The sequence below is a fragment of the Ambystoma mexicanum genome, chromosome 11 (genome assembly GCF_040938575.1).
Source record: "Ambystoma mexicanum isolate Mex_15411 chromosome 11, UKY_AmexF1_1, whole genome shotgun sequence".
Lineage (NCBI taxonomy): Eukaryota > Metazoa > Chordata > Amphibia > Caudata > Ambystomatidae > Ambystoma > Ambystoma mexicanum.
Window position 1 is genome coordinate 888,110,142 of NC_090934.1, and position 21,500 is coordinate 888,131,641.

Genomic DNA, 21,500 nt, shown 5'->3' on the forward strand with positions numbered 1-21,500 from the left:
CCAGGTCTGTGAAGTATGCTTACCACTAAATTCCGATTAGGCATTTTAGCTTTGGCCTCCTTTGCAGACAAGTGGCATAAGTATGGTTCACTTTTGTGTCCAACGTACATGACTGTTATTGAGAATGTTTCCTATTTTATGCTGTTTTGTTTTCATTATGATTAAATGCAATCTACAAATGAGTTAAATAATCTACAGTTTTTTTACAAGATGTCTAACGGACAAATGTCTTTGAATTTAGTCACATACTTAGAGTGTGCTTGGTTTATTTGAACACCTTTGTGTTCAAAATCTATAATGGGCAGTGGATCTTTTGTCTCAGGTTATTTAACCAATGTAATTATTCTGTGAATATTTTAAATGTTCATATGTTTATCTTTGAAATTGTTGATTTTAGTTTTCCGAACATGATTTAGATCAAAACGTATAACAATATTAAACTTAATTTACAGAAATATTTTCAAGACCACAATAAATGAAAAATGTAACTTTTCCAATTGCACTTTTGCAAAGCTCGTGCGTTTTAAAAGCAAAGCTACTTGAAGTAGTTATCAAAAAATAAAATGGAGTGCAAAATGACTAGAAAAAAATGGTACAATAAAGTAAAACCATGTTCCTGAGACACCGGGGTGAAAACACAGCGGAATATGATCTGACCTTGCTCACAATCACCCATGTCCTAACCCTTCATTGACAACAGTTTGTTACCCAGTTATTAGTCAAGTTGCCAGTATAGGGCATCCGTGTTAAGACCGTGGCATTTATTTAATGTGAAACCATGTGGTTTTGAGGCGGTACTCACGCATGGTGTGTCTAAGCTGTCACAACTCCTCTGGCACTCGACACCTGTGCTGTCTGCTGGTGCACTGGAACAGTTGAAAAAGAACATAGGAGCTTTGCAAACTAGAGAAAAGAAATCAATTAGATGTTAATTTCGACGGCAGGCGCCAAGGTGTGGGCGTAGTATGCATATACAGTACATTCTTAATAGTGGACCTCAAGCTTCCAGACACTGCATACATTATCATTAGATATTCTGGAAAGAGCTCAGTTATCTCTTTCACAAAATACTCTGAAAAGCTGTGTTTGGATGACAGAGATGCCTTGTGATCACCCTGTGGACAGAGGGCACAGTTTAATATACTTAAATGTAAGTCTGTTAATGTAGTCACCAGAAAAACATATATTGTATGAAATGCTAGGTATTAACACCTGATCCGGCCCGCTGGATGGTGTGCTATTGCTATATTATCAAACAATATTTTGAGGCCATCTTGGATGATTCCTCCCATACACGTGATCCCAAGGTAATTTGGAAATCTTCTCAACAGTTTTTTTTATCACTGCGTACTGTGGCAAAGTCCCATGCTTGATACTAGATGTTAGTTTATACAAAATAAGCATGTTTAAAACAAACCATACAATTGAATTTTCTCATGCAGTTAATCAAAGTCCAATAATATTTAACGTATTACTATAATTAAAATCAAACAACCTAGCTAAAACCCATGAAAATATTCATAGCAAAATGTACACATATTTGTAGTCTCCTTGTACAAATAGCCAAAATGTATCACTTTTATCAAAATTCAGGATCAGCAGTTCACCTATCCAATGTTTCTTTAGTCCTAATAATGTCAAACATTTAAAGTAATATGATTTTCAGTGTCCAAATGATTCCCACAGATTCGATAGAAATCTTATTTCCGGAGAACCCTGGCCTTGCTCCTATTCTACACCTAACGGGTCATGCATTAAGATAAAATGTACAAAGAAATGTCCCATATGTTATCCTTCCATAGGCCAATTACAGGTCAGCATTGGCCTTCCAGCAAATCAGATGATTCACTCAAAACAGAAACATAAATGTCTAGCAAGCTCAAATTATGTGATTGCAACAACTTTGTTTGTACTCATTCTCAGATTGTGTGATCTGGTTATATGGAACATCAGAGTCAGAGCCCACTGTGAGGTGTTGACCTTTTCCTTGCTACCAACCATCAAGAAAGAACTATATGCAAACACATGAATAATAAATGTTGTTCTCTGTGAGAGCGCTTTAGTTTGTGATACACACTACAGACCAATGGTCCTCCCTTTTTTCCATGGTGATAGCATGTGAACTACTGCAGTTGAAGTCTGCGATTTTGAGTAAGTAGTAAGAGCTGCTATGTTTGTTTGGTAATTCTGCAAAGTATCTCTGTGATGCTCCTGGATTGCCAATATCAAGAGCAAAAGTATTACAACCAAAAGGAATGTCATTGACTTCTTGAAGGACAATGAATCTAGGTCTCTTGGTATATATGTGGTTTATTAATTGAATCACATTAATAATCCTTTGAGAGTTGCTCTCAGTGTTTTCCATGTTTTGATATCATTTACAAAAGAAGCCATTAGTTGTTGAGATGTACTCATTATTCCAGCCACTAATTTATGCCCTTCATGGATAGTATTTTTCTAATATCGGATAATGTTTTCAGGGCTAGAATCTCAATTTTCTCTCTACTTCGGATATCTTCATTGATAAAAGCTACAATACCGTACATAATTAAGGGAATCATTTTGGCATTGTATAGCTTTATTAGAGGTATCCAAGTATTCAGAAAGTATCTTTCCATGTGTTTTAACAACTTAAAGTGAAGTTGATCATCTCATGTGAGACCTAAGTATGTATACAACTTAACTACATCAATATTAAAGTTATTTAGTAACTGTGAATTACACTTTTTCCACCTTCCATTAAAAACCATAATCTGCGTTAACAGACATATTTAAAAGTTTTAAATATTCATGAAATATGCCTCTAGATGTTAGAGCACAGATTATTGTAGCAGCTGGCTATGGTAAAAAGCATAGCATATTTTAGTAATACCAATAGATGGAGGATATGGACTGTGTACTTTATTCAATATCTTATTATTCTCAGTCGTATATAAACTAAAAAAAAAAGGTGTTGTAAAATGCAACTTTGTTTTAATCCATTGGCAATCATAATTGGAGATCACCGGATCCTGATAGTCTTACTTTAGTCCAATTTTAAGTATGGGGAGTAATCAACTGGTTTAACACATGGCAGGAAATCCAGACCTTTGAGAACTTATTCCACAATAAATTATGATCCGCCCTTTCAAAGACATTAGTGTCAGAAAACAACCTTGGGAAATTCTGCAGGAGCCTACATTGGCCCCTTGCACACCTGTGAGCATCTAGTGTCCAACAGTCCTGTTGTGCTCTCAACTCCCCTGGAAGAAAAGGGATTGGGCAAAATAATAAAGTTCAGATACTACTCTGCTTGTGACGTCACACCCCCATTGAACATGAGCCCTAGAGCATTTAAGATATAACACACCTGCTTCCTCTTTTAGGAAAGAATAAACAGGCACTCAAGCACTATCTTCTTGGAGGAACGATCGCCATGCTCTCTTTGTTTCATATATCACCACTTGGTACATGCATGGCACTCCCCATGTCATCTTGAACAATCAACCTATCCAAGAAATGGAGTACCTTTTGTGGCCACCCATAGGTTTCTTATTCATTATCTAACTTCCCAGAAGCTCTTTCATTTCACATGCAAAATTTAAATTGTGCCTTGTTGCAAATTCTCTCGTGCACTCTCTGGACTCAACATTCTAAATCCAAGACCTTCTCGTCCAGGCCGGGCACAAACTGCTATAAGGATTGTGCCTTCTCAAAACCTCAAATGGAGAGATACCTGTGAAAATATGAGCTGGCAACCTGTACTGGAGCCCTCTCTTCATGACTGCTATGACACAATCAGTACCAGTGCTCCCTGCAATGTGAATGCCATCCATGAGCATGCAGTTAAACAGCAGAGCTAATTGAGGCCAGTCTGTGTCTGTGTCCTCACCTATCCTGGCTCTTTGAAAGGCAGCCACAACGTAAGTATCTATGCTCCAGGATTATTTAGACATTTTCTCATAAATTAATTAAATCCCTGACCGTATTTAAAAGTCTCTGAGGCAGCAGCTTAAACCTGCAGCTCCTGGACCCTCTCCTATAAAGATAATCTAAGCATAATGAATACTAAAAAAACAGATTGAGGTGGCAGAAGACCTAATCCCTAAGAAACCCAAGTAGACTGCTAAAATGGATGAAATTCCCAACACTCAACACTCAAGATATGTATACTCTTCTGCTGAAAGTGGCTCAGGGTGTGGGTGAGGTCAAATCATCTTTAGCAGATCTTACTCAGAGGTGTCTCATCTGGATAACCGGGTCACTAATTTGGAGGCCAGCTCTGTCTCCCTGGGGATGGAGATCACTGGAAGTTTCAGAGCTTACAATAATTTGAAAACAGAACTCCATTAAGGAAAGGACAAGTCTCGGGATTTGAAACTATGACGAAGGAACCTTAGGCTGGTTGGGTTGGAGGAGAATGGTGAAGGCACTGATGACACAGAGAATGGTGACTTTTTTACTGAAAAGTATCTCGGATTGCCTTGGAGCTGATTTAATTTCAAACAGTGACATAGATTTTGTTTACAGAGTTGGGAAAGTCTCCACATACAGAGCCCGCCAGATCTTGGTGGCGCTTACAATTGTGAGGGCAAAGGAGAAACTACTACAGAATGCCAGGATTAGAGTTAGTACCAGCTTTAAAGGAAAACCTTTTTCTATTTTCCCGGATTACCCTATAGAGATGCTAATTAAAAGGAGGTCTTTTAAGTCAGCTAAAGAACTTGCCTTAGGAAAAGGAATTAAGGCATATTTAAATATAGCTGCAGTTCTGACATTATCTCTTCCTGATGGAGAAAAATCTACCTCTGAGGTGGCTGAAGCACTTTTTTACGGCTTGAAAGAGTGGTTTGGAAACTACCACCTGGTCAAACAATGACTGTAATGTACACAAAGGTATGTGCTCCTCCCTGCCCCCTTTTTGGTGCTTTCTTTATTGCTGCACCGTTTGCCAAAAATGTACTTAATAATTACTTGTGATCAACTCTATATTAACATCAATTAACGCTGGCTCAGCCAGACCGTTAATGGAAAATAAGCTTGAGACATTACCGGCTTCCTCTGGAATTCGTTTCTACGATGGCTGAGTGTTTCGCATTTGCAATGAAGAAAAGGACCTCAGAACGAGCATCCACGTCTACATGTCACAACGCAGATGAAGTCAGCTCACTTGTCAAGCTAATGAGGAAGCTGTTCGTAATATGGAACAGAAAGTAATGAACAAATTTGATTATTCTACAAGGCAACGGGGCTTACGTGGGACCGATTCACTGTGTAGACAGAGGGTAATACTCAATTAACAGACCAGAATGTAATGATGGTGGAAAACGCAACTCTGGTATATAATTTTTAGGTGAGTCTTTGCGATAGTTGAGACTCCAGATCTAACTGCAGCGAGACCCCTTAAACCCAGAACCTGCAAGTTCCCTCCTTGCTGTGCAGTCTACAATCATTTCATGCCTGCAATTAAACATCACAGTTGCTGCAAGCTCTTTTAGGGCCTCATTACGACCCAGGCGGTAAGTTACCGCCTGGGCCGTGACTTTACCACCATGGCGTAAACTACGTTTACGCCATGGTGGTTGGCGGATTTACCGCCCCATTCCAACCTTGGCGGGGCGGTAAATCCCCATTTTCCCATTTTCCCTTCCCCATTCCCATTTTGCCCCATAGGGCATAATGGGAGTGGGGAAGGCGTTAATTACGCCACCGTAAATTACGGTGGCGTAATTAACATCAAGGTCCCTTAGCGCCATGGATTTTAACACCTGCTAAAAGCAGGTGTTAAAACCTCCATGGCGCTAAGGGACCTCGGAATCAGGCGGTAAGGGTCGGCGCTGTTTATGCCGCCGTAAAACCCTTACCGCCTGAGTCGTAATGAGGCCCTTAGTATTGTAGCCGCATTATGAGCATTCTGCATACCGAGTGACGCTGCGCGCTCTGGGAACTATCGATGCACAGTGGCCCGGGATACTCCGGCAGAACAAATGGTTTTCAATAACAGGGCCTTGAGGATACAGGCGTCTTTTCCCGCAATTGCTGAACGAGGGCCGATGCAGCAAAATCATCATTTAAGACAAAGGTCATCTCGTGGTGGTTGGTTTTTACCTCCAACTGTCATATTGCCTACTGACAGGCCTGGACAGAACACCTGTGTTGAGAGAAGGTGTATCTACTGTGTTGATGGTTTCGGGGGGGTGTGGCATTATTCTTTTTGCAGAGTCTGACCAATGCTTTTTCTGCAAATTCCGAGGCCTCTGGCACCGCCATCTGGCCTTATAGATATCATCTGCAGAATGAATGCTGTCAAAAGGTGCTTTATTTAAAACAATATAATTTTAGGGACCCTTGCTACTCTAGAACACCGTAGCAGTTGGACTTGATTTATTTCTTGTCCTTTTGAATGCTCGAGATACCTGGCTTAAGTGTATCTATGACTGTGAACTATGGTCAGTCATTTACAGTTGTGTGGCTATGAATAAATTATTCAACAATTCTGAATAAGAATGTGTTGATGTAATAAATTATTGTAAATTTTTCAAAAATGTCACATGAATACGATTGACCTCTTGCCGTAACTAGTTATATGGTGTCTTATTGTCAGATTAATGAATTTAGAAGAGGTTTGTGCGTTAATGTCCATGCTGCTTCTGAATTTAATATGAGTTGTTTTGATTGTGTTAACCCATTTTCTTCCCTGGACTGGTCTTTGCGGGTGGTTGTGGAGAGGGGGCAGAATGTGCTGAGATGGAATGTGTGCCAATAATCAACATTTCTGGGGTTCTATAGTAGGTAGTAATGTGTAAAATGAATGTATTGCTCATGTCGGATGATATTTATTGCTTTTTACAGGGACACTGGTTTGCTATTCAATCACAAGTTGTTGTTAAGATCAATTTCAGATGCACTGTATAAACAGTCCTTTGTTTACAGGTCTCCAATTGTGCATGATATGTATTGGTCACCTGGAAGGATGGACGTAGGCAGCCTAAATTGTTTCTTTTGGTTGTGTTACTCCTTTAAGCACTGAGGGGAGGGGGAAGGAGTTATGTTAAGCTATGTTGAGCCTATTGTGTCTATAACACGATAAAGCTGAAGTGTTCTAATTTGGCGAGGGCGTACGGAGAATGGGATTCTTTGGAATGTTTCTTATAGAATTGAAGCAGTTGCATCTTCGAACTAACATGACCTTAAGAGAGTGTTTTTTTCTGTTAAATTGTATTTCATTGACAGGGCTAGTGTTGTCTAGGTCAACATATTTTCTGAGGAAAGAATGGTGACTAAGGTCAGAGATGAATTACGCTTTATTTCGTGGAATGTGAATGGTAGTAATAGTCCGTTAGAAAGGAAACAAATACTTAACCATTTGAACGACCTTAAAGCGGATGTATGTTTATTGCAGGAGACTCATTTAATACAAGAAGAGGAGAATAGATTGAAGAAGGGATGGGTCGGGTGTGTATTTGGCTCGTCTGAAGGTCACACGGAGTGGTGTTTCAGTTCAGGTAATGAAGCATTATTCGGACAAGCAGGGCAGAATGATTGCATTGTTAATGAACATACAGGGAGAAGTTGTAGCATTATGTAACATATATCCACCGACGGTGGATGATGGTTCATTTTATAGATATATTGCTCAGACATTACTAGGTATTCATACCTCATATATAATACTCAGAGGTGATTTCAGTGAGGTACTAGGCCCGTTGATGGACAAAAGTAAACGTGCTGTAACTCTGTTAAGGAATAACCATTTTGTGTCCTTGCAGGCCTTCATTGATGAACATAATTTTGTGGAGCCTTGGAGACTAGAACATACATCATCTAGGGAATACAGTTTCTTATCCAATGCCCACAATACATACTCTAGATTAAACATGATACTAGTGTCAGGCCAAGCAGCTGAAAATTACACAAGTGGTGTGATTTGAACTATACACTTATCTGATCATGCACCGGTGGAAATGGGCCGGTGGAAATGTGCCTGGCATTACATTTTAATATAAATAGAACATCTTTATGGAAGTCAAATACATTACAATTGGAAGTAGATGAATTTGTTGAGAAGAATATCAGTGAAGCTAATCAATTCATTGAAGAAAACAACACAGGAGAAAAAGATGCAAGAATAGTCTGCAAAGCCTTCAAATGCTCCACGAGGGGCTTATTGATCAGCTTATTGAGTGGTCGGAAAAAGAAACATAAAGCAGAGGTTTTGGCCCTGGATAAGAAGATTATAGACTTGGAAGAAAGTGTTAAATAATCCGATTGATGAGAATGTTAAGGATCTACGCCATATGAAAAGTGATTATAGCAAAAAAATGTCAGAGAAGGTTGAACAAACATTATTATGTATCAAGTGCACATAGTTGTGAAAAATGTGACCGTTGGTTAGCCCATCATTTAAGAAGTCAGGAGGCAGACAGGGCTATTCCGTCTATCACTAAATTATATGCGTCAATCAGTTTCAACCCTGAAGAGATTAAGGAGGTATTCAAGGACTATTATGAGCAACTCTACTCAAATGAGACTAATATATCAGGTAACTTAAGGAGTTTTAAAACTGTACTGCAGATGCCGAAATTAACAACGGAAGAGAGAAACAATTTGGATGCCAAATTGACTGTTGGTGAAATCGGTTGCATCTTTGAATTCTGGGAAATTGCCTGGACCAGATGGTCTACCTGCTGAGTTGTATAACATTATGCCAGATTCCGTATTTGAACTCTTACATGACATGTATGTGACTTCTCGGTCTGCTGGGATGTTATCACAAACAACACACCACACTACTATTTCTTTGATTAAAAAGAAAGATAAGGACCTGACATTACCTTTGAGCTATTGCCTAATCAGTCTATTGAATACAGACAATAACATTCTGTTGAAATCTTTGGCAAGAAGACTGGAATTACTGTTACCGAAATTAATTAATGAAAACCAATCTGGCTTTGTCAAAGGAAGACATATGCTTACAAACCATATCCCAGATTACAGATATGTGTGATGATGCTACAGTCCTCTCATTAGACGCTGAGGAAGTCTTTGACAGGGTACATTGGAATTACTTGTATGATATAATGGAAGGAATGGGTCTTGGGGAATGCTTTGTGGATTGGATAAAGTCGTTATACTACGGCACGACAACAGATGTTGAAACCAATGGCATGGGATTTGAGTGCTTTGAGCTGCAACGTGGCACTAGACAGGGTATGTCCATTGTCCCCGCTTTTATTTGTGATTGCAATTGCAACCCTGGCAGCTGCAATTCAAGAAGAAGGAAGGATACAGGGAATAGGTTATGGTGGAGTTGGTCAGAAATTGTGGCTTTATGCACACAATCTATAAGTGTTGTTGAGGGACCTTGAAAATGCTGCCAATACTTATGGGTCTCATATCAGATTTTAATGTATGCTCAGTTTATAAGATCAACTAGGCAAAGTCTGAGGCAATGGCACTAACCAAGAGTTACAAATCTGGGATTCAAATGGTGCCCAAAGAAAATTAAGTACTTGGGGGTCTGGTTGACTAATACATTGGAAGGAATGGTGCAGGAGAATATGAAGGTTCTGAGAGTTGGACTTAAGCAGGACCTGGAGAAATGGAGATTGCTGAATCTATCTTTATGCTGTAAAGTTAACACACATAAAATGATTTTAACACCAAAGATAACTTATGTACTGAGCATGCTACATTTGCATCTTGGGAAGACATTTTGGAAAGATTTTGATGCTCTCATACAGACATTTTTATGGGGCGACAAACCTCCTAGGTTGAAACTATGGAAATTGCAATTGCCTCAGGAGAGAGGTGGATTAGGGGTTCCTAATTATTATGCCTATCATCTGGCATTCATGGCCAAATACTTTGCACCATTATTGGGAAAGGAGCCAAATTATTGGACCAAGGTGGAGCTTGTCTATTAGGGCCTCTGGCCCCGTTGACTATCCTGAAAACCATATGGGAATTAGCAACTAAAGTGGCACCCACTATGCAATTTTTGAGAAGCTCTTGGAAGGAGTTTGTGAATCTACTGGGGGAAAATGTTTTTAAGAGACTCAACTCATCCATATGGTACAACCCTTAAATAAGGGAAAATGGTAAAACACTTTTTTTGTCCAGAATAGTTTCAGGGGGGTGTAGAGTGGAAATACCGAATTGCTCTCAACATGATTACCAAAAACTTAAAAAGGCAATTGGGCACATTGAATCTGAGCAAGGCACTGATTAAGGAGCCTGAATGCTAGTGGCAAGGCATAAGGTGGGCTAGCGAGTAAAAACTATAACTTGATTTTGTCTATGTCAATGGACAATAGAAACCTAGTGGAAGAATGGACAAGGAGAATGGCCCTCATTACGACCCAGGCGTTGGACCATGGTGCTAATAGCACCATGGTCCATGCCGGTAACTTACCGACTCCGCCATGGCGGAATGGGGAATTACCGCCCCATTCCGAGGTTGGCGGGGCGGTAATTCCCCATGCCACCATGGCCCTTCCCCATTCCCATTTTTGCCCCATAGGGCTCAATGGGACTGGGGAAGGCGCTAATTACGGCACAGTAAATTATGGTGCCGTAATTAGCTCCTAGGTCTCTTTGCGGGTTGGTTTTTTAACGCCTGCTAAAAGCGTAATCAGGTGTTAAGGGTTTAAGGGCGCCGCCACCTTTTATCGCGCCGTTAATCCCTTAACGCCTAGGTTGTAATGAGGGCCAATGTCTTGTGAGATGACTCAGGAATGATGGGAGGTGGTTTTGTAAGAATGTTTGCCTATTTTATGTATGCCTGGGTGAGAGATTGCATCAGATTAAGATCTTGAATATGGTGTATTGGACGCCTGAAAGATTACTTTAAAGAGGTCTCTCTGATATAAGTGACTGTTGGGGCTGTGCTCACAGAGTGGGCACCTTGGAACACATGATTTGGCAGTGTGTGAGAGTGAGTGATTTCTGAAGGAGACTGCATTATTTTTTTTTTTTGTAAATTTGATTTTATTAAGTTTTACAAGTGTGAGTCATGGTACAACAATAAGAAAACCAGTACATATCTTATAACAGTAGAACTAAGCTATAAAACTCCATGTATTCCGTGTTTGTCCGGCAGACACGATCTCCATACATAATGTTCGAGTATAAACATGACTTCCCCCCTCCCCTGTTTCCCGCCCCCCTCCCTCCCCGTGGTCAGGCAGTGTTTAGTACAATTCTTGCAGCATTCATCGTGTGGTAATCAGAGTTAGTATATGTTGTCGGGAACTTTCGCAGTCCTGAGAGGACACTTTAGTGTGGGCGGACTCAGTATGATTTAGGTCTCGTTTCGCTCTTCTGTTCTTGGGGTGGTCAATTTATGGCTGAGGAGTCCGTTGGGTAGGTGTATGTTCTTGTATTCGATCCAGAGGGCTTCGATCTGCGACGATCTTCCGTGTAGTGACGCTGTGATATGTTCCATTATGCAAATGTTGTTGGCAACGTTGATCCATTCGCTTTTCGTAGGGGTTATGGGGGCTTTCCATTTCATTACCAGAGTTGCTCTTGCTGCTAATAGCAGTTGCAGAGCTATATCCTTTATTTTGATCCAGTCATCCTCATCCTTCTCAAGGCCGAAGAGCATGAGGTAGGGATTAGCTGTTCTGGTATTGCCGTCAACCTCCTTGATCCAGCCCAACACTTCAGACCAGAAGACTTTTATTCGGGGGCACCCCCACCACATGTGCCAATAGTCTGCTTTCTCCCCACATCCCTTCCAGCATTCTGGCTTGATTGTTTGGAACATTTTGGATAACCTGACTGGGTCGTATTGCCATCTATGCAGTAACTTGATTGCGTGGAGCTTGTATTGGTTTGAGATGGATATTTGTGTGGCCGCTTGGCATATGGTGTCCCATAGGTCCGGTGTGATCTGTTCAGCAAAGTCTTTTTCCCATCTGCCTTTCAGTGCGTCCGTGTTCACTCCCTCCCCTCCTATCAGTGCCCTGTACATGTCAGATATTAGGCCTTTCATCTCAGTTCTTGAATCAAGTATTTTTTCAAAGAGAGTGAGATCTCTCATAAATTTAGGCTTCCACAGAGGTCTCGTCAAAACGCCTTTAATTTGTATATATTGGAAAGTGGATAGTGGACCTATTCCGAGGGCTTCCGTTAGTTCTGGGAGAGGGATGAAGGAGTCTTTTCTTTGTAGTTGCCCAACTCTTTCTAATCCTGCCTCATACCATGCTTGGAATCGTCCTACATTTGGAATGTGGTCGTTGATTCCGGGAGACCATAAGTGGCTCAAAGGGGCTGGCCAGGTGGTAATGTTTTGCATGTTCTTTCCTTGTGTCCAGATGTCCCAAATGGTGCTCAGTATGGGGTGACCTTTGAGTTTTCTTCGAATTCTGTCCTTCGGAGCCCAGAGCCATTCCGAGACCGTGGCTGGTGAGAAATAGTGATTGTCCATATTGACCCAATGGATGTCTGTTTGATTACGCAGATGTGGGATTAGAACTCTTAGTTGGGATGCTTTGTAGTATTTCTGTAGGTTAGGGAGTCCGACCCCTCCCTTGTCTTTGGGGAGTGTTAAGATCTTATACGGGATCCTCGCTTTCTTCCCTTGCCATAAGAATCGGAGCATGGCCCTTTTGGTTTCAGTAAAGAAACCAATCGGGATCGTGATGGGTAACATTTGGAAGGGGTATAGGAATCGCGGGAGGGATACCATCTTTATTGCATTAAGTCGACCGAGCCAAGATATTGTGAGCTTATCCCATCTTGCCAGGTCGGACCGGAACTGGTTTAGTAGGGTAGGGAAGTTGGCCTCGTATAGGTCACTCAGCTTTTTCGTAATTTGTATCCCCAGATACTGTAGTTTTGTGTGTTCAATTTTAAGGCCCAGGGGAGAGAATTTGGTGATATTTTCATCTTCTGAGCCTTTAAGGGGGAAGAGTGTCGACTTAGTTTTATTTACTTTGAACCCTGAAAGTCTACCGTATTCTTCCAGCAGACAAAGGGCTCGAGGGATGGAAGAAAGGGGGTTAGTAATGTGGAGGAGGATGTCATCTGCATAGAGGGCAATTTTGTATTCCGTCGACCCCATTCGAATACCCTCTAGGGTGGGGTCGGCCCTCATCGTTATTGCCAGGGGCTCTAGTGAGAGTGCAAAGAGAATTGCCGAGAGGGGACATCCCTGTCTAGTCCCACGTTGCAAGTTAAACCATCTAGAATATTCACCGTTCACGAATATTGAGGCTTTAGGGTCTGAGTATACTGCTTGTATTGCTGTCCTAAACCTCGTGCCCATTCCCACTTTACATAATACCGCTTTTAGGAATCCCCATTCCACCCTGTCAAAAGCCTTTTCTGCGTTGATAGAGAGTAGGACCGGGTCATTATCCAGGGTCTGGGATGTATGAATGAGATGGAGGGTTTTGCGCATCGTGTCAGCCCCCTGTCTCCCGAGTATAAATCCAACCTGGTCTGGATGTATGAGTTGCGGGATTAGCGTTTCCAACCTTGCAGCCAGGATTCTAGTATAGATTTTCGCGTCAAGGTTAAGCAGGGATATGGGGCGGTACGAGGCACATTTCGTGGGATCCCTCCCTGCCTTGGGGATCACTGTGATCAGTGCCCTGGTAAAGGAGTCCGGCGGCTTCCCCGTGTCCATTATCTCATTGAAAAGGGTCGTCAGGAAGGGAGACAGTATTGCAATGAAGGTTTTATAGAATCCGGCAGTGTAGCCATCTTCTCCCGGGGATTTACCTAGGGTTAGTCTCTTTATGGCAGCTTGGACTTCCGATTCTGTGATAGGGGATTCCAACAGTTCAGCATCTTGTTGTGATATGTGGGGGACAATTATTGAGGACAGGTACGTTTCAGTATCTATTTGTTCAGGGTTAACTTCAGAGGAATAGAGTGCCTCGTAAAAGTTGGCGAAGGATTCTGGAATAGTAGTGTGAGCGTATGACGTTTGGGAGTTATCCTCAGAGATTTCTAGTACTCTTCGTTCAGCTCTCTGCTCTCGAAGCCTGGCAGCGAGAAGCGCGTCTGACTTGTCCCCCTTTTCATAGAATTTTTGTTTCAGAAACCTCAATTTGCGCACCACTTGCTCGTGTTGTAATAGTTTCAGTTTGTTTCTTTTATCTCTGGCTCTACTCATTTTTATGGGATCTAATTCTGCGTCTGGGTCAGGTTTGCTCTCCAGTTGGTGAATTTCTGTTCGTAGCTTCTGTTCGATAAGATTACGTTCCCTCTTTTTTGAGGAGCCTTCTCTTATCAGAATTCCCCTCCAGGTAGCCTTTCCTGCCTCCCAGACGGTCTGTTTGGACGCCTCCCCATTATCATTTGTTTCGAAGAATTGGGAGATTTCCATCTCCATTTCGGCTCTGAAGACAGCGTCTTTCCAGAGGCTCTCATTGCAGCCCCATTTTACCCACTGAATGTCTGTGAGGACCATGTCGTGGTCCGACCAAGTGATCGGGGTTATGCCTGCTTTAGCTGTAGTCTCAGCGAGGTCTCTGGATGGGTATATGTAGTCAATTCGGGTATACGCATTGTGTGGAGCGGAATAGAAGGTGTAACCTTGTTCTTCGGGATGATGTGCCGTCCACGCGTCTATCATATTATACATTTCCATCATTTGCGCAAGCTCAGTTGGCTCAAGTCTGTTCTGGTGGCTCGTGTTGGGGTTCCCAGGTTTTCGATCTTTGACCGGGTCCGCCCATTGGTTAAAGTCTCCGCCTAAAATAATGTGCCCGGTGGCTTCTAGTAATATCTTGGGAATCGTTCTGGAGAGGAATCTCGATTGTCCCGTGTTCGGGGAATACAGGGTCGCAATCGTTACGTTCACCTTACCTATTTGCCCATTTACGAGCAGAGCTCGTCCTTCCACATCAGACCATGTCCTGGTAGGGGTGAATGCTATGCCTTTTCTAATGAGGATTCCCACTCCTCCTTTTCTAAGCGGGCCAGAGCCCCAGTATTCGTTCCCAACTCGTTTCCCAAGGATCGGTCTTCCTTCTCCTTTTATATATTTCGTTTCCTGCAGGAGGAGGATATCTATTTCAGCCCTACGGAATTCTCTGGCGACGAGGGACCATTTTGTCGTTGAATTGAGTCCTTTTACATTGAGTGTCCCGACTCTCAAGGAGACATTTTTCCTTGTGTTAGTGTCAGTTGTCATTGCTCTTTCTCATGGGAAACAGTCTCTTCGTGTGTAATTGGTACTGCTTTTTACTCGTGGAGTGCTTGCTGCTGCGCTTGTTTTGGTTTACTATGTACGCTGCTTTGACCCGCCTCGGCCCTGTGGCCTTTCCCTCCCCCTCCCTCCATCCCCTCCCCATTTCTAATTGAAGGCGTCCGATCGAACCCGGCATGTTGCTCCAGGTCGGCATCGGACCACTTGGGGGGGCCGTTACTTCACGCCCCTTAACCAAATAAGTTATCTTTGTCCGGAGTGAGCCCCTCCTTGATTCCCCCCTAATTTTTGTCATTAGAGTCAGGAAAACGTGTATGTGTTTGTATCGCCTCATTACATCATTCACTTATTTAATTGGAACTGTCTTACCAGTGTCGCTTGGGTTCAGTGATCTGCTTCTGGGGAGATATTGCCTCTCCGGAATTTTCGTGACCCCTTTACTTTCTTTCTCCTGGGGCCTTGGATTCGCCACTCTGACTGCATTATTTTTAACAATGTATTGGGGCTGACCTTGGATTACAATTTTAATACATTCATTCTTGGTGATGACGAAACACTGAATGATCTATGGACTTCTCAACAAAAATGGCTATTTAGAGGTGTCTCAGTGGTTAAAAAGGTGATACTTAGAGGATGAAAATCGAGATTGTCTCCAGAAGTGTATGTTTGGATGGATAAAATGTTAAAATTGGCTGACATGGAAAGATTGATTTATCGTCGAAAGAAAACAATTGTTTTTTTTTCAAGAAGATATGGGGTAGATTCATGGGGGGGGGTTATGAAGACATGTTTGACCATATATTGTATCTGCTGAGTGTTAGAAACTAAATACATTGTTAATAAAAAATAAAAATAATAATAAATAAATAAAAGTATTTCAGAAGCCCTGTTTAAAAGCTGATTCACTGACAATGTGGACTAAGCACAAGGTGTATGTGAGTTCTGATTTATAAATAAAATTGAAAACCTTGATATTATCATCATATTGGGTTGTTCTCTTGCAATTTGAGATCTCTAGAAGCTTTAGACATCTCACAATTAATGAAGAATTTCAAGTCCTATGACTGGCACCTGCCCAGTCAATGAGGTAATTGAAATCTTTTCCTTCATAACAAGATTGAACTCGGCAGTTGAGTTTGACTCTGATTCCCTGAAATCAATGAGTGAGTTAGGCCCCACTGGACCAGAAAGGTCAGTTGCAAAATCAACACAGACCACAAAGAGTTTACGACTTAAGAACCAAGGACACTTCGGCTCATTTTTTGGACAGGGACCAGATGTCCTGGCACTACGAACTCCACCAGACAAGGACCAGGACTGTTTATTAATAAACCTGTACTCCTACCAGCCGACGCACAATGAAACCCTAGTTCGCAACAACGCACTGTGACAAATTTGTAACCAGACTTGAGCTACAAAAATTATTTAGAAAAATACATCTAAACCAATACTTCCAAGTGAATTGGATGAGTACGTCCAAATGAATCCGATGAGTATGTCTGATCCTAATATTTGCATAATGCCTCCACCTTTGCCCTGCAACAATGAGCCATAGCCCCAAATCCATTGTCTTAGAACTAGTAGAATTGATGGCCCTGGAATCTAAAATAGCCCTTAAAAAGGTATTCCATAATCTTAGCTGAAGATAACAACAAGCCATTGCATCTTTGAGATGTAATCGCAATTTGATAATTAGGAAGGCTGATAAAGGCGGGGCCAATGTATCTCTAAACAGAACTGATTACATTAAAGAATGTGATAGTCATTTGAGTGATGTCTCCTTTTATAAAGAAGTCATGCCAGAACCGACAAAGGACTTACTATCTCAGATAACCACAATGGTTGAGAAAACTAAAGAATGCAATTGGATAACAAGGAAAGAAGCAGAGTACTTAGTTGCCAGAAATCCAAGTATACCGAAGTTTTACATTCTACCAAAGATTCACAAGACACTTGTTAACCCTCCTGGGAGACCAAGAGTGTCCGGAACAGGCTCATAATTGGAGCCTCTGGCTAAATTTGCTGACTTCTTCTTGAAAGAAACACTATCAGTGTTATCAATTTGATTGAAGGCCACTTATTCTAAAGCAAAACAGAGATCTTGGTCACCTTGTATATCCTATCCCTATATACCAAAATTCCACAGGAAGCAACCCTTGGAATGATAGAAGAACTCCTATTTTCTAAAACACAAGGCGGTATCACTCCCAACTTGTTCATCCTCTGGTGTACTGAGATGGCGCTGACTGAAAATTATGTCCAGTACAACAACAGATGTTATAAACAAATACACAGCACTGCCATGGGGTCTGGCGAATGTATATGTTGAACTATTGGAAAGTAGTAAAATTCAGATTAAATCCAATCCCCATTATACCCACATCGTCAAGTGGTAAAGATACATTGACAATGTGTTAGTGATCTTTCATCGTGATGGGAATAGTCTACTAACTTCATTCGAATGGCTGAAAACACAGAATGCTTTTTTACAATTCACTATGACCAGTAGCATTACACAGCTTAATCTTTTGGACATCACCATCTATTCCTATAATGTTGGAGGCATGCTCAAAGTCAAACCTTTTCACAAACCTACTGATAAAAACTCTCTGCTAATCTACAACAGTTGTCACCCCAGACATGTCCGAACAAATCTCCCCATCAGCCAATTCTTGAGGTTGAAACGCAATAGCACTAATACAGATGAGTTCATCAAAGAAGGCAAGATACTGAGTATGAACCTATTAAAACGAGGTTATCCACAGAAAATCATTACAAAAGCCTTCAAAAGAGCACACAACAACAACAGGGAAGGACTGTTAGAATCCATACCTAAAAATACCACTGAAGACCGTATTTTCTTCGTTAGCACATTTAATGCTATGTCGAACCAGATCCAACGAATTGGAAGAATTGGCACCGGATGTCCAAGGGTACGAACCCGATTGCCCCCCCGAGAGACGCCTTCAAGAGGAGTAGTATTCTGAAGGAACTAATCACTAAAAATGATGTGTTCGAATCAGCCTTGAAACAGATTACCTTAACTGAGTCTTGGGGCTTTAACAAATTGAAAGGCCACAGTGCTTACAGAAACTGCAGATGCTGCACTCTGACTAACAGAGCTACCACACTTAACTTAGGCCTTAATAAACTATGGCCACAAAAGGATTTCGCTAATTGTAACACAGCATATGGGTGATCTACACGATCTGTTGCCAGTGTGAAAAACTGTACATTAGCAAAACGGAGAGACCAGTGAAAGTCTGCATTGGTGAGCATAAAAGCTGTACAAGAAACCGAATATTAACTGCCCCCTTGGTTGGCCACTTTTTGATGGCAGGTCATACATGGTGGTCCATGCTACTTAAACTGCACCAGAGTGGCAATTCAACAATGGACAAAGAGAGACTAACCAGGGAGGAAACCTCCTGATGAAAAGCCATGAATCAGAGCTCAACGAGACAATCGACTGGCATTTAATTAGCTAACCAGTGGTTCAGTAATTGAACTGTCTATTGAGTTGCCTGATAATAATCTAACTCAAATGTATACCAGTGAGCAGCTGGAGACTAGACATGTATCAATAAATACACTAATCATCTACATTTTCCAAATTGATTATTTTCTATTGTATAGGTACCACACATGTTTTATGTGCATCGACACACTTAAATAATGTGTGTTTAGAATAGAACCCAACAAATCCTTGCATATCGATGTTCTGGCTCTGTTGTCTGTGCATAGAGGAATATACATTATAGTCCTTTCTCTAATTAGAACACGGATGCTCAAGCCCCGATACAGTACTTTTTCCCAAAGTAAGAGGGCCACTGCTATTTGCTCCGTAGTTTCTTACATTACGTGATGCTATATCACGTGAACTAACTGGTTCCACTAGCATTTAGTGGTGTCAGACTGAGAGGAAGGATGTGCGATAAAGTGGACTTTAATCAACAGAGCAACTGACATTCGCCTTTACAAATTAGCACTCTCTTTGTTTAGCCTGCCCCGACATGATTGATGGCATTATCCATTTTAGTGGCGTTCACCAGGCGGGTTTATTCAAGTATGGTTGGGCGTTATTGTGTCCCAAATTGTGTCTATTACGCTATTACATTAATAATGGTGCCAGACTGTGATATATGTCTTACTCCATTTACTGTCCCATATTAACTGCCCTTCCCAAGCCACCACATTCCAAGTTCCCCCAGCACCATTCCACATTCTACATTCCAATAGATTTCTTTATGTTGCTATTACAGCTATTACACTACATCAACCCCCCCTTACTTATCATCTAAAGTCATACCCATACGTTTATAAGATTCATATCTACATATGCTCAGTCAAGCGAGACGGCTTGCAAATAACTCTGAGGCCGACCCTGCTCAACTGTTTCAAAGGCTTCAGAGTTCTGTAAGTACAATGATGAAGACACTCCAGAGCCTCCAGGAACGTTACCAGACAGCTCTTATCCGTCATCCAATTCCACATCAGGCCTTTCTTCATCAGAATCATTTTGGAACATCCTTCGAAAGAACGAAGCATTTCTGTTCACCTCACGATCATCCCCTTCAGCTGTAATCATAGTTCCTTTAACCTTCTTGATTACTAGGGGCATTGGCCTATATCTCGAATCCAACTTCCTCCTTTGTCTCTGCTGGACCAACACAGTCTCACCAAATGCCAGCTGATGTTCCTTCGCCTTCCTTTTTCTATCTGTCCATTCCTTGATTCTTTTCCTTTTCACATTCTCTCTTTCTCTGATCTCATCATCTTCTTGACCGGTATAGTGCTCAAGTTGTGCAAGCCTAGTTCTGGGCTTGTACCGTATCATTAACTCTGTAGGCGAATACCCAGTCATTTCATGAGGCCTGTTGCAATAACTTCATAACATCTGTGATATTGCCTGTGGCATTGACATATGATCTGTAACAGCCTTATGCCGTGTCTGTTTTATTGTATCCATAAACCTTTCAACCATGCCATTAGCCTGTGGCCACAACAGGGTGTTTTTCTGATGTTTGAAACCCAAGTGCAACACAAACTTTCCAAACTCCTGCCCTTGAAAAGGCAGCCCGTTATCAGTCTTAACCACATTAGTTACACCGCATTCACTGAACAACTCATCCAGGACTACCACCACATGATGAAAAGCTGTAGATGCCACATGCTTCACCAAAGGGAACCGTGAATATTCATCCACCGCCAACAGATGGCCTCCTTCCTCCAATGGTTCATAGAAATCAATTGCCACCCTTTGCCACGGACCATCTGTCAATGCACTATTTGAAGTGGGCCTGTGGCCGGGCTGGATGTAGTCACTTGACAAGCGAAACAATGTTGCAACGCATCTTCAACCATTGTGTCCATGTGTGGAAACTACACTTGATTTCTCAGTATCTTTTTCGTATTCACAATCCCCCAATGACTCTCATGTGCCAGCATCACAAGCACCTTTCGCAAACTTTTTGGGGTGACCAACCGATTCCCCCTGAGTAGCACTCCTTGGTTAGTTGCAGCCAACTCATTACATACTCTTACCAACCTCTGTAGGTCTCTCCTGTCCACCACTTCTTCTGCAAAATGTTCTGTGTCTAGACATCTCCATCTGCCAGCTCTAGTAAGTCAAACAGCTGCCTGAATTGTGGGATCGGCCTTGCTTTTTTCCACAAAAACCTCCTTCGTAATGGCCGGAGGCAGGGCATTAAGAGACAAGTATGATATATACGCCTCTGCCTCACTTTGCATCTCATTCTCAGGTACCCCTTCAGGATGTCGAGACAAATAGTCTGTCGGGTTGGCCACTTTTCCCAGCTTATGAATGATTTTATAATCTTATTCCTGCAAGCGTATGCCCCACCTCTCTATGCATGGAGGTATTTTAATTCTAGGATTCTTAAAGAGCGACAAAGGGCTTGATGATCTGTTCTGAGAGTAAATGGCCTGCCGATCACAAAATGTCTAAACTTCTCACATGCCCACACTGCAGAAAGACTCTCCCGCTCAGCTTGGCAATATGCTTGTTCAATGGTGTTTAGAGCTCTACTAGCGTATGGCACAATGCATTTTACCGGCCCCCCTTTTGGGTCTGTCTGGGCCAAAATAGCACCCAGACCAACCGGACTGGCATTCACTGTAATATCGGTTTCCCAGCTAGTGTCAAAATAAGCAAGTTGTCGATAACTAGGCAGTTCCTTTTTGATTGTTTCAAGGGCACCCATACAATCCTCATTCCACACAAATGCCATATCTTTCTTTAGCAATCGCCTGAGCGGATCAGTCACCATTGCATAGTTGGGAAGATATCGAGCAAAATAACCTGTCATTCCCAAGAAAGATCTCGGTTCCGCCA

At 41.8% G+C, this 21,500-nt stretch overlaps 1 protein-coding gene across 1 annotated transcript in view; it reads right to left on the reverse strand.

Moving 5' to 3' along the window:
• The window catches only part of LOC138505058 (mucin-2-like), an 894,965-nt gene that overhangs the window by 545,306 nt on the left and 328,159 nt on the right, over positions 1-21,500 (reverse strand). The window contains exon 19 of the mRNA XM_069625383.1: positions 11,498-15,029. Within this exon, the coding sequence (XP_069481484.1) occupies positions 11,498-15,029 (3,532 nt within the window). The remainder of the gene's footprint in view (positions 1-11,497; positions 15,030-21,500) is intronic.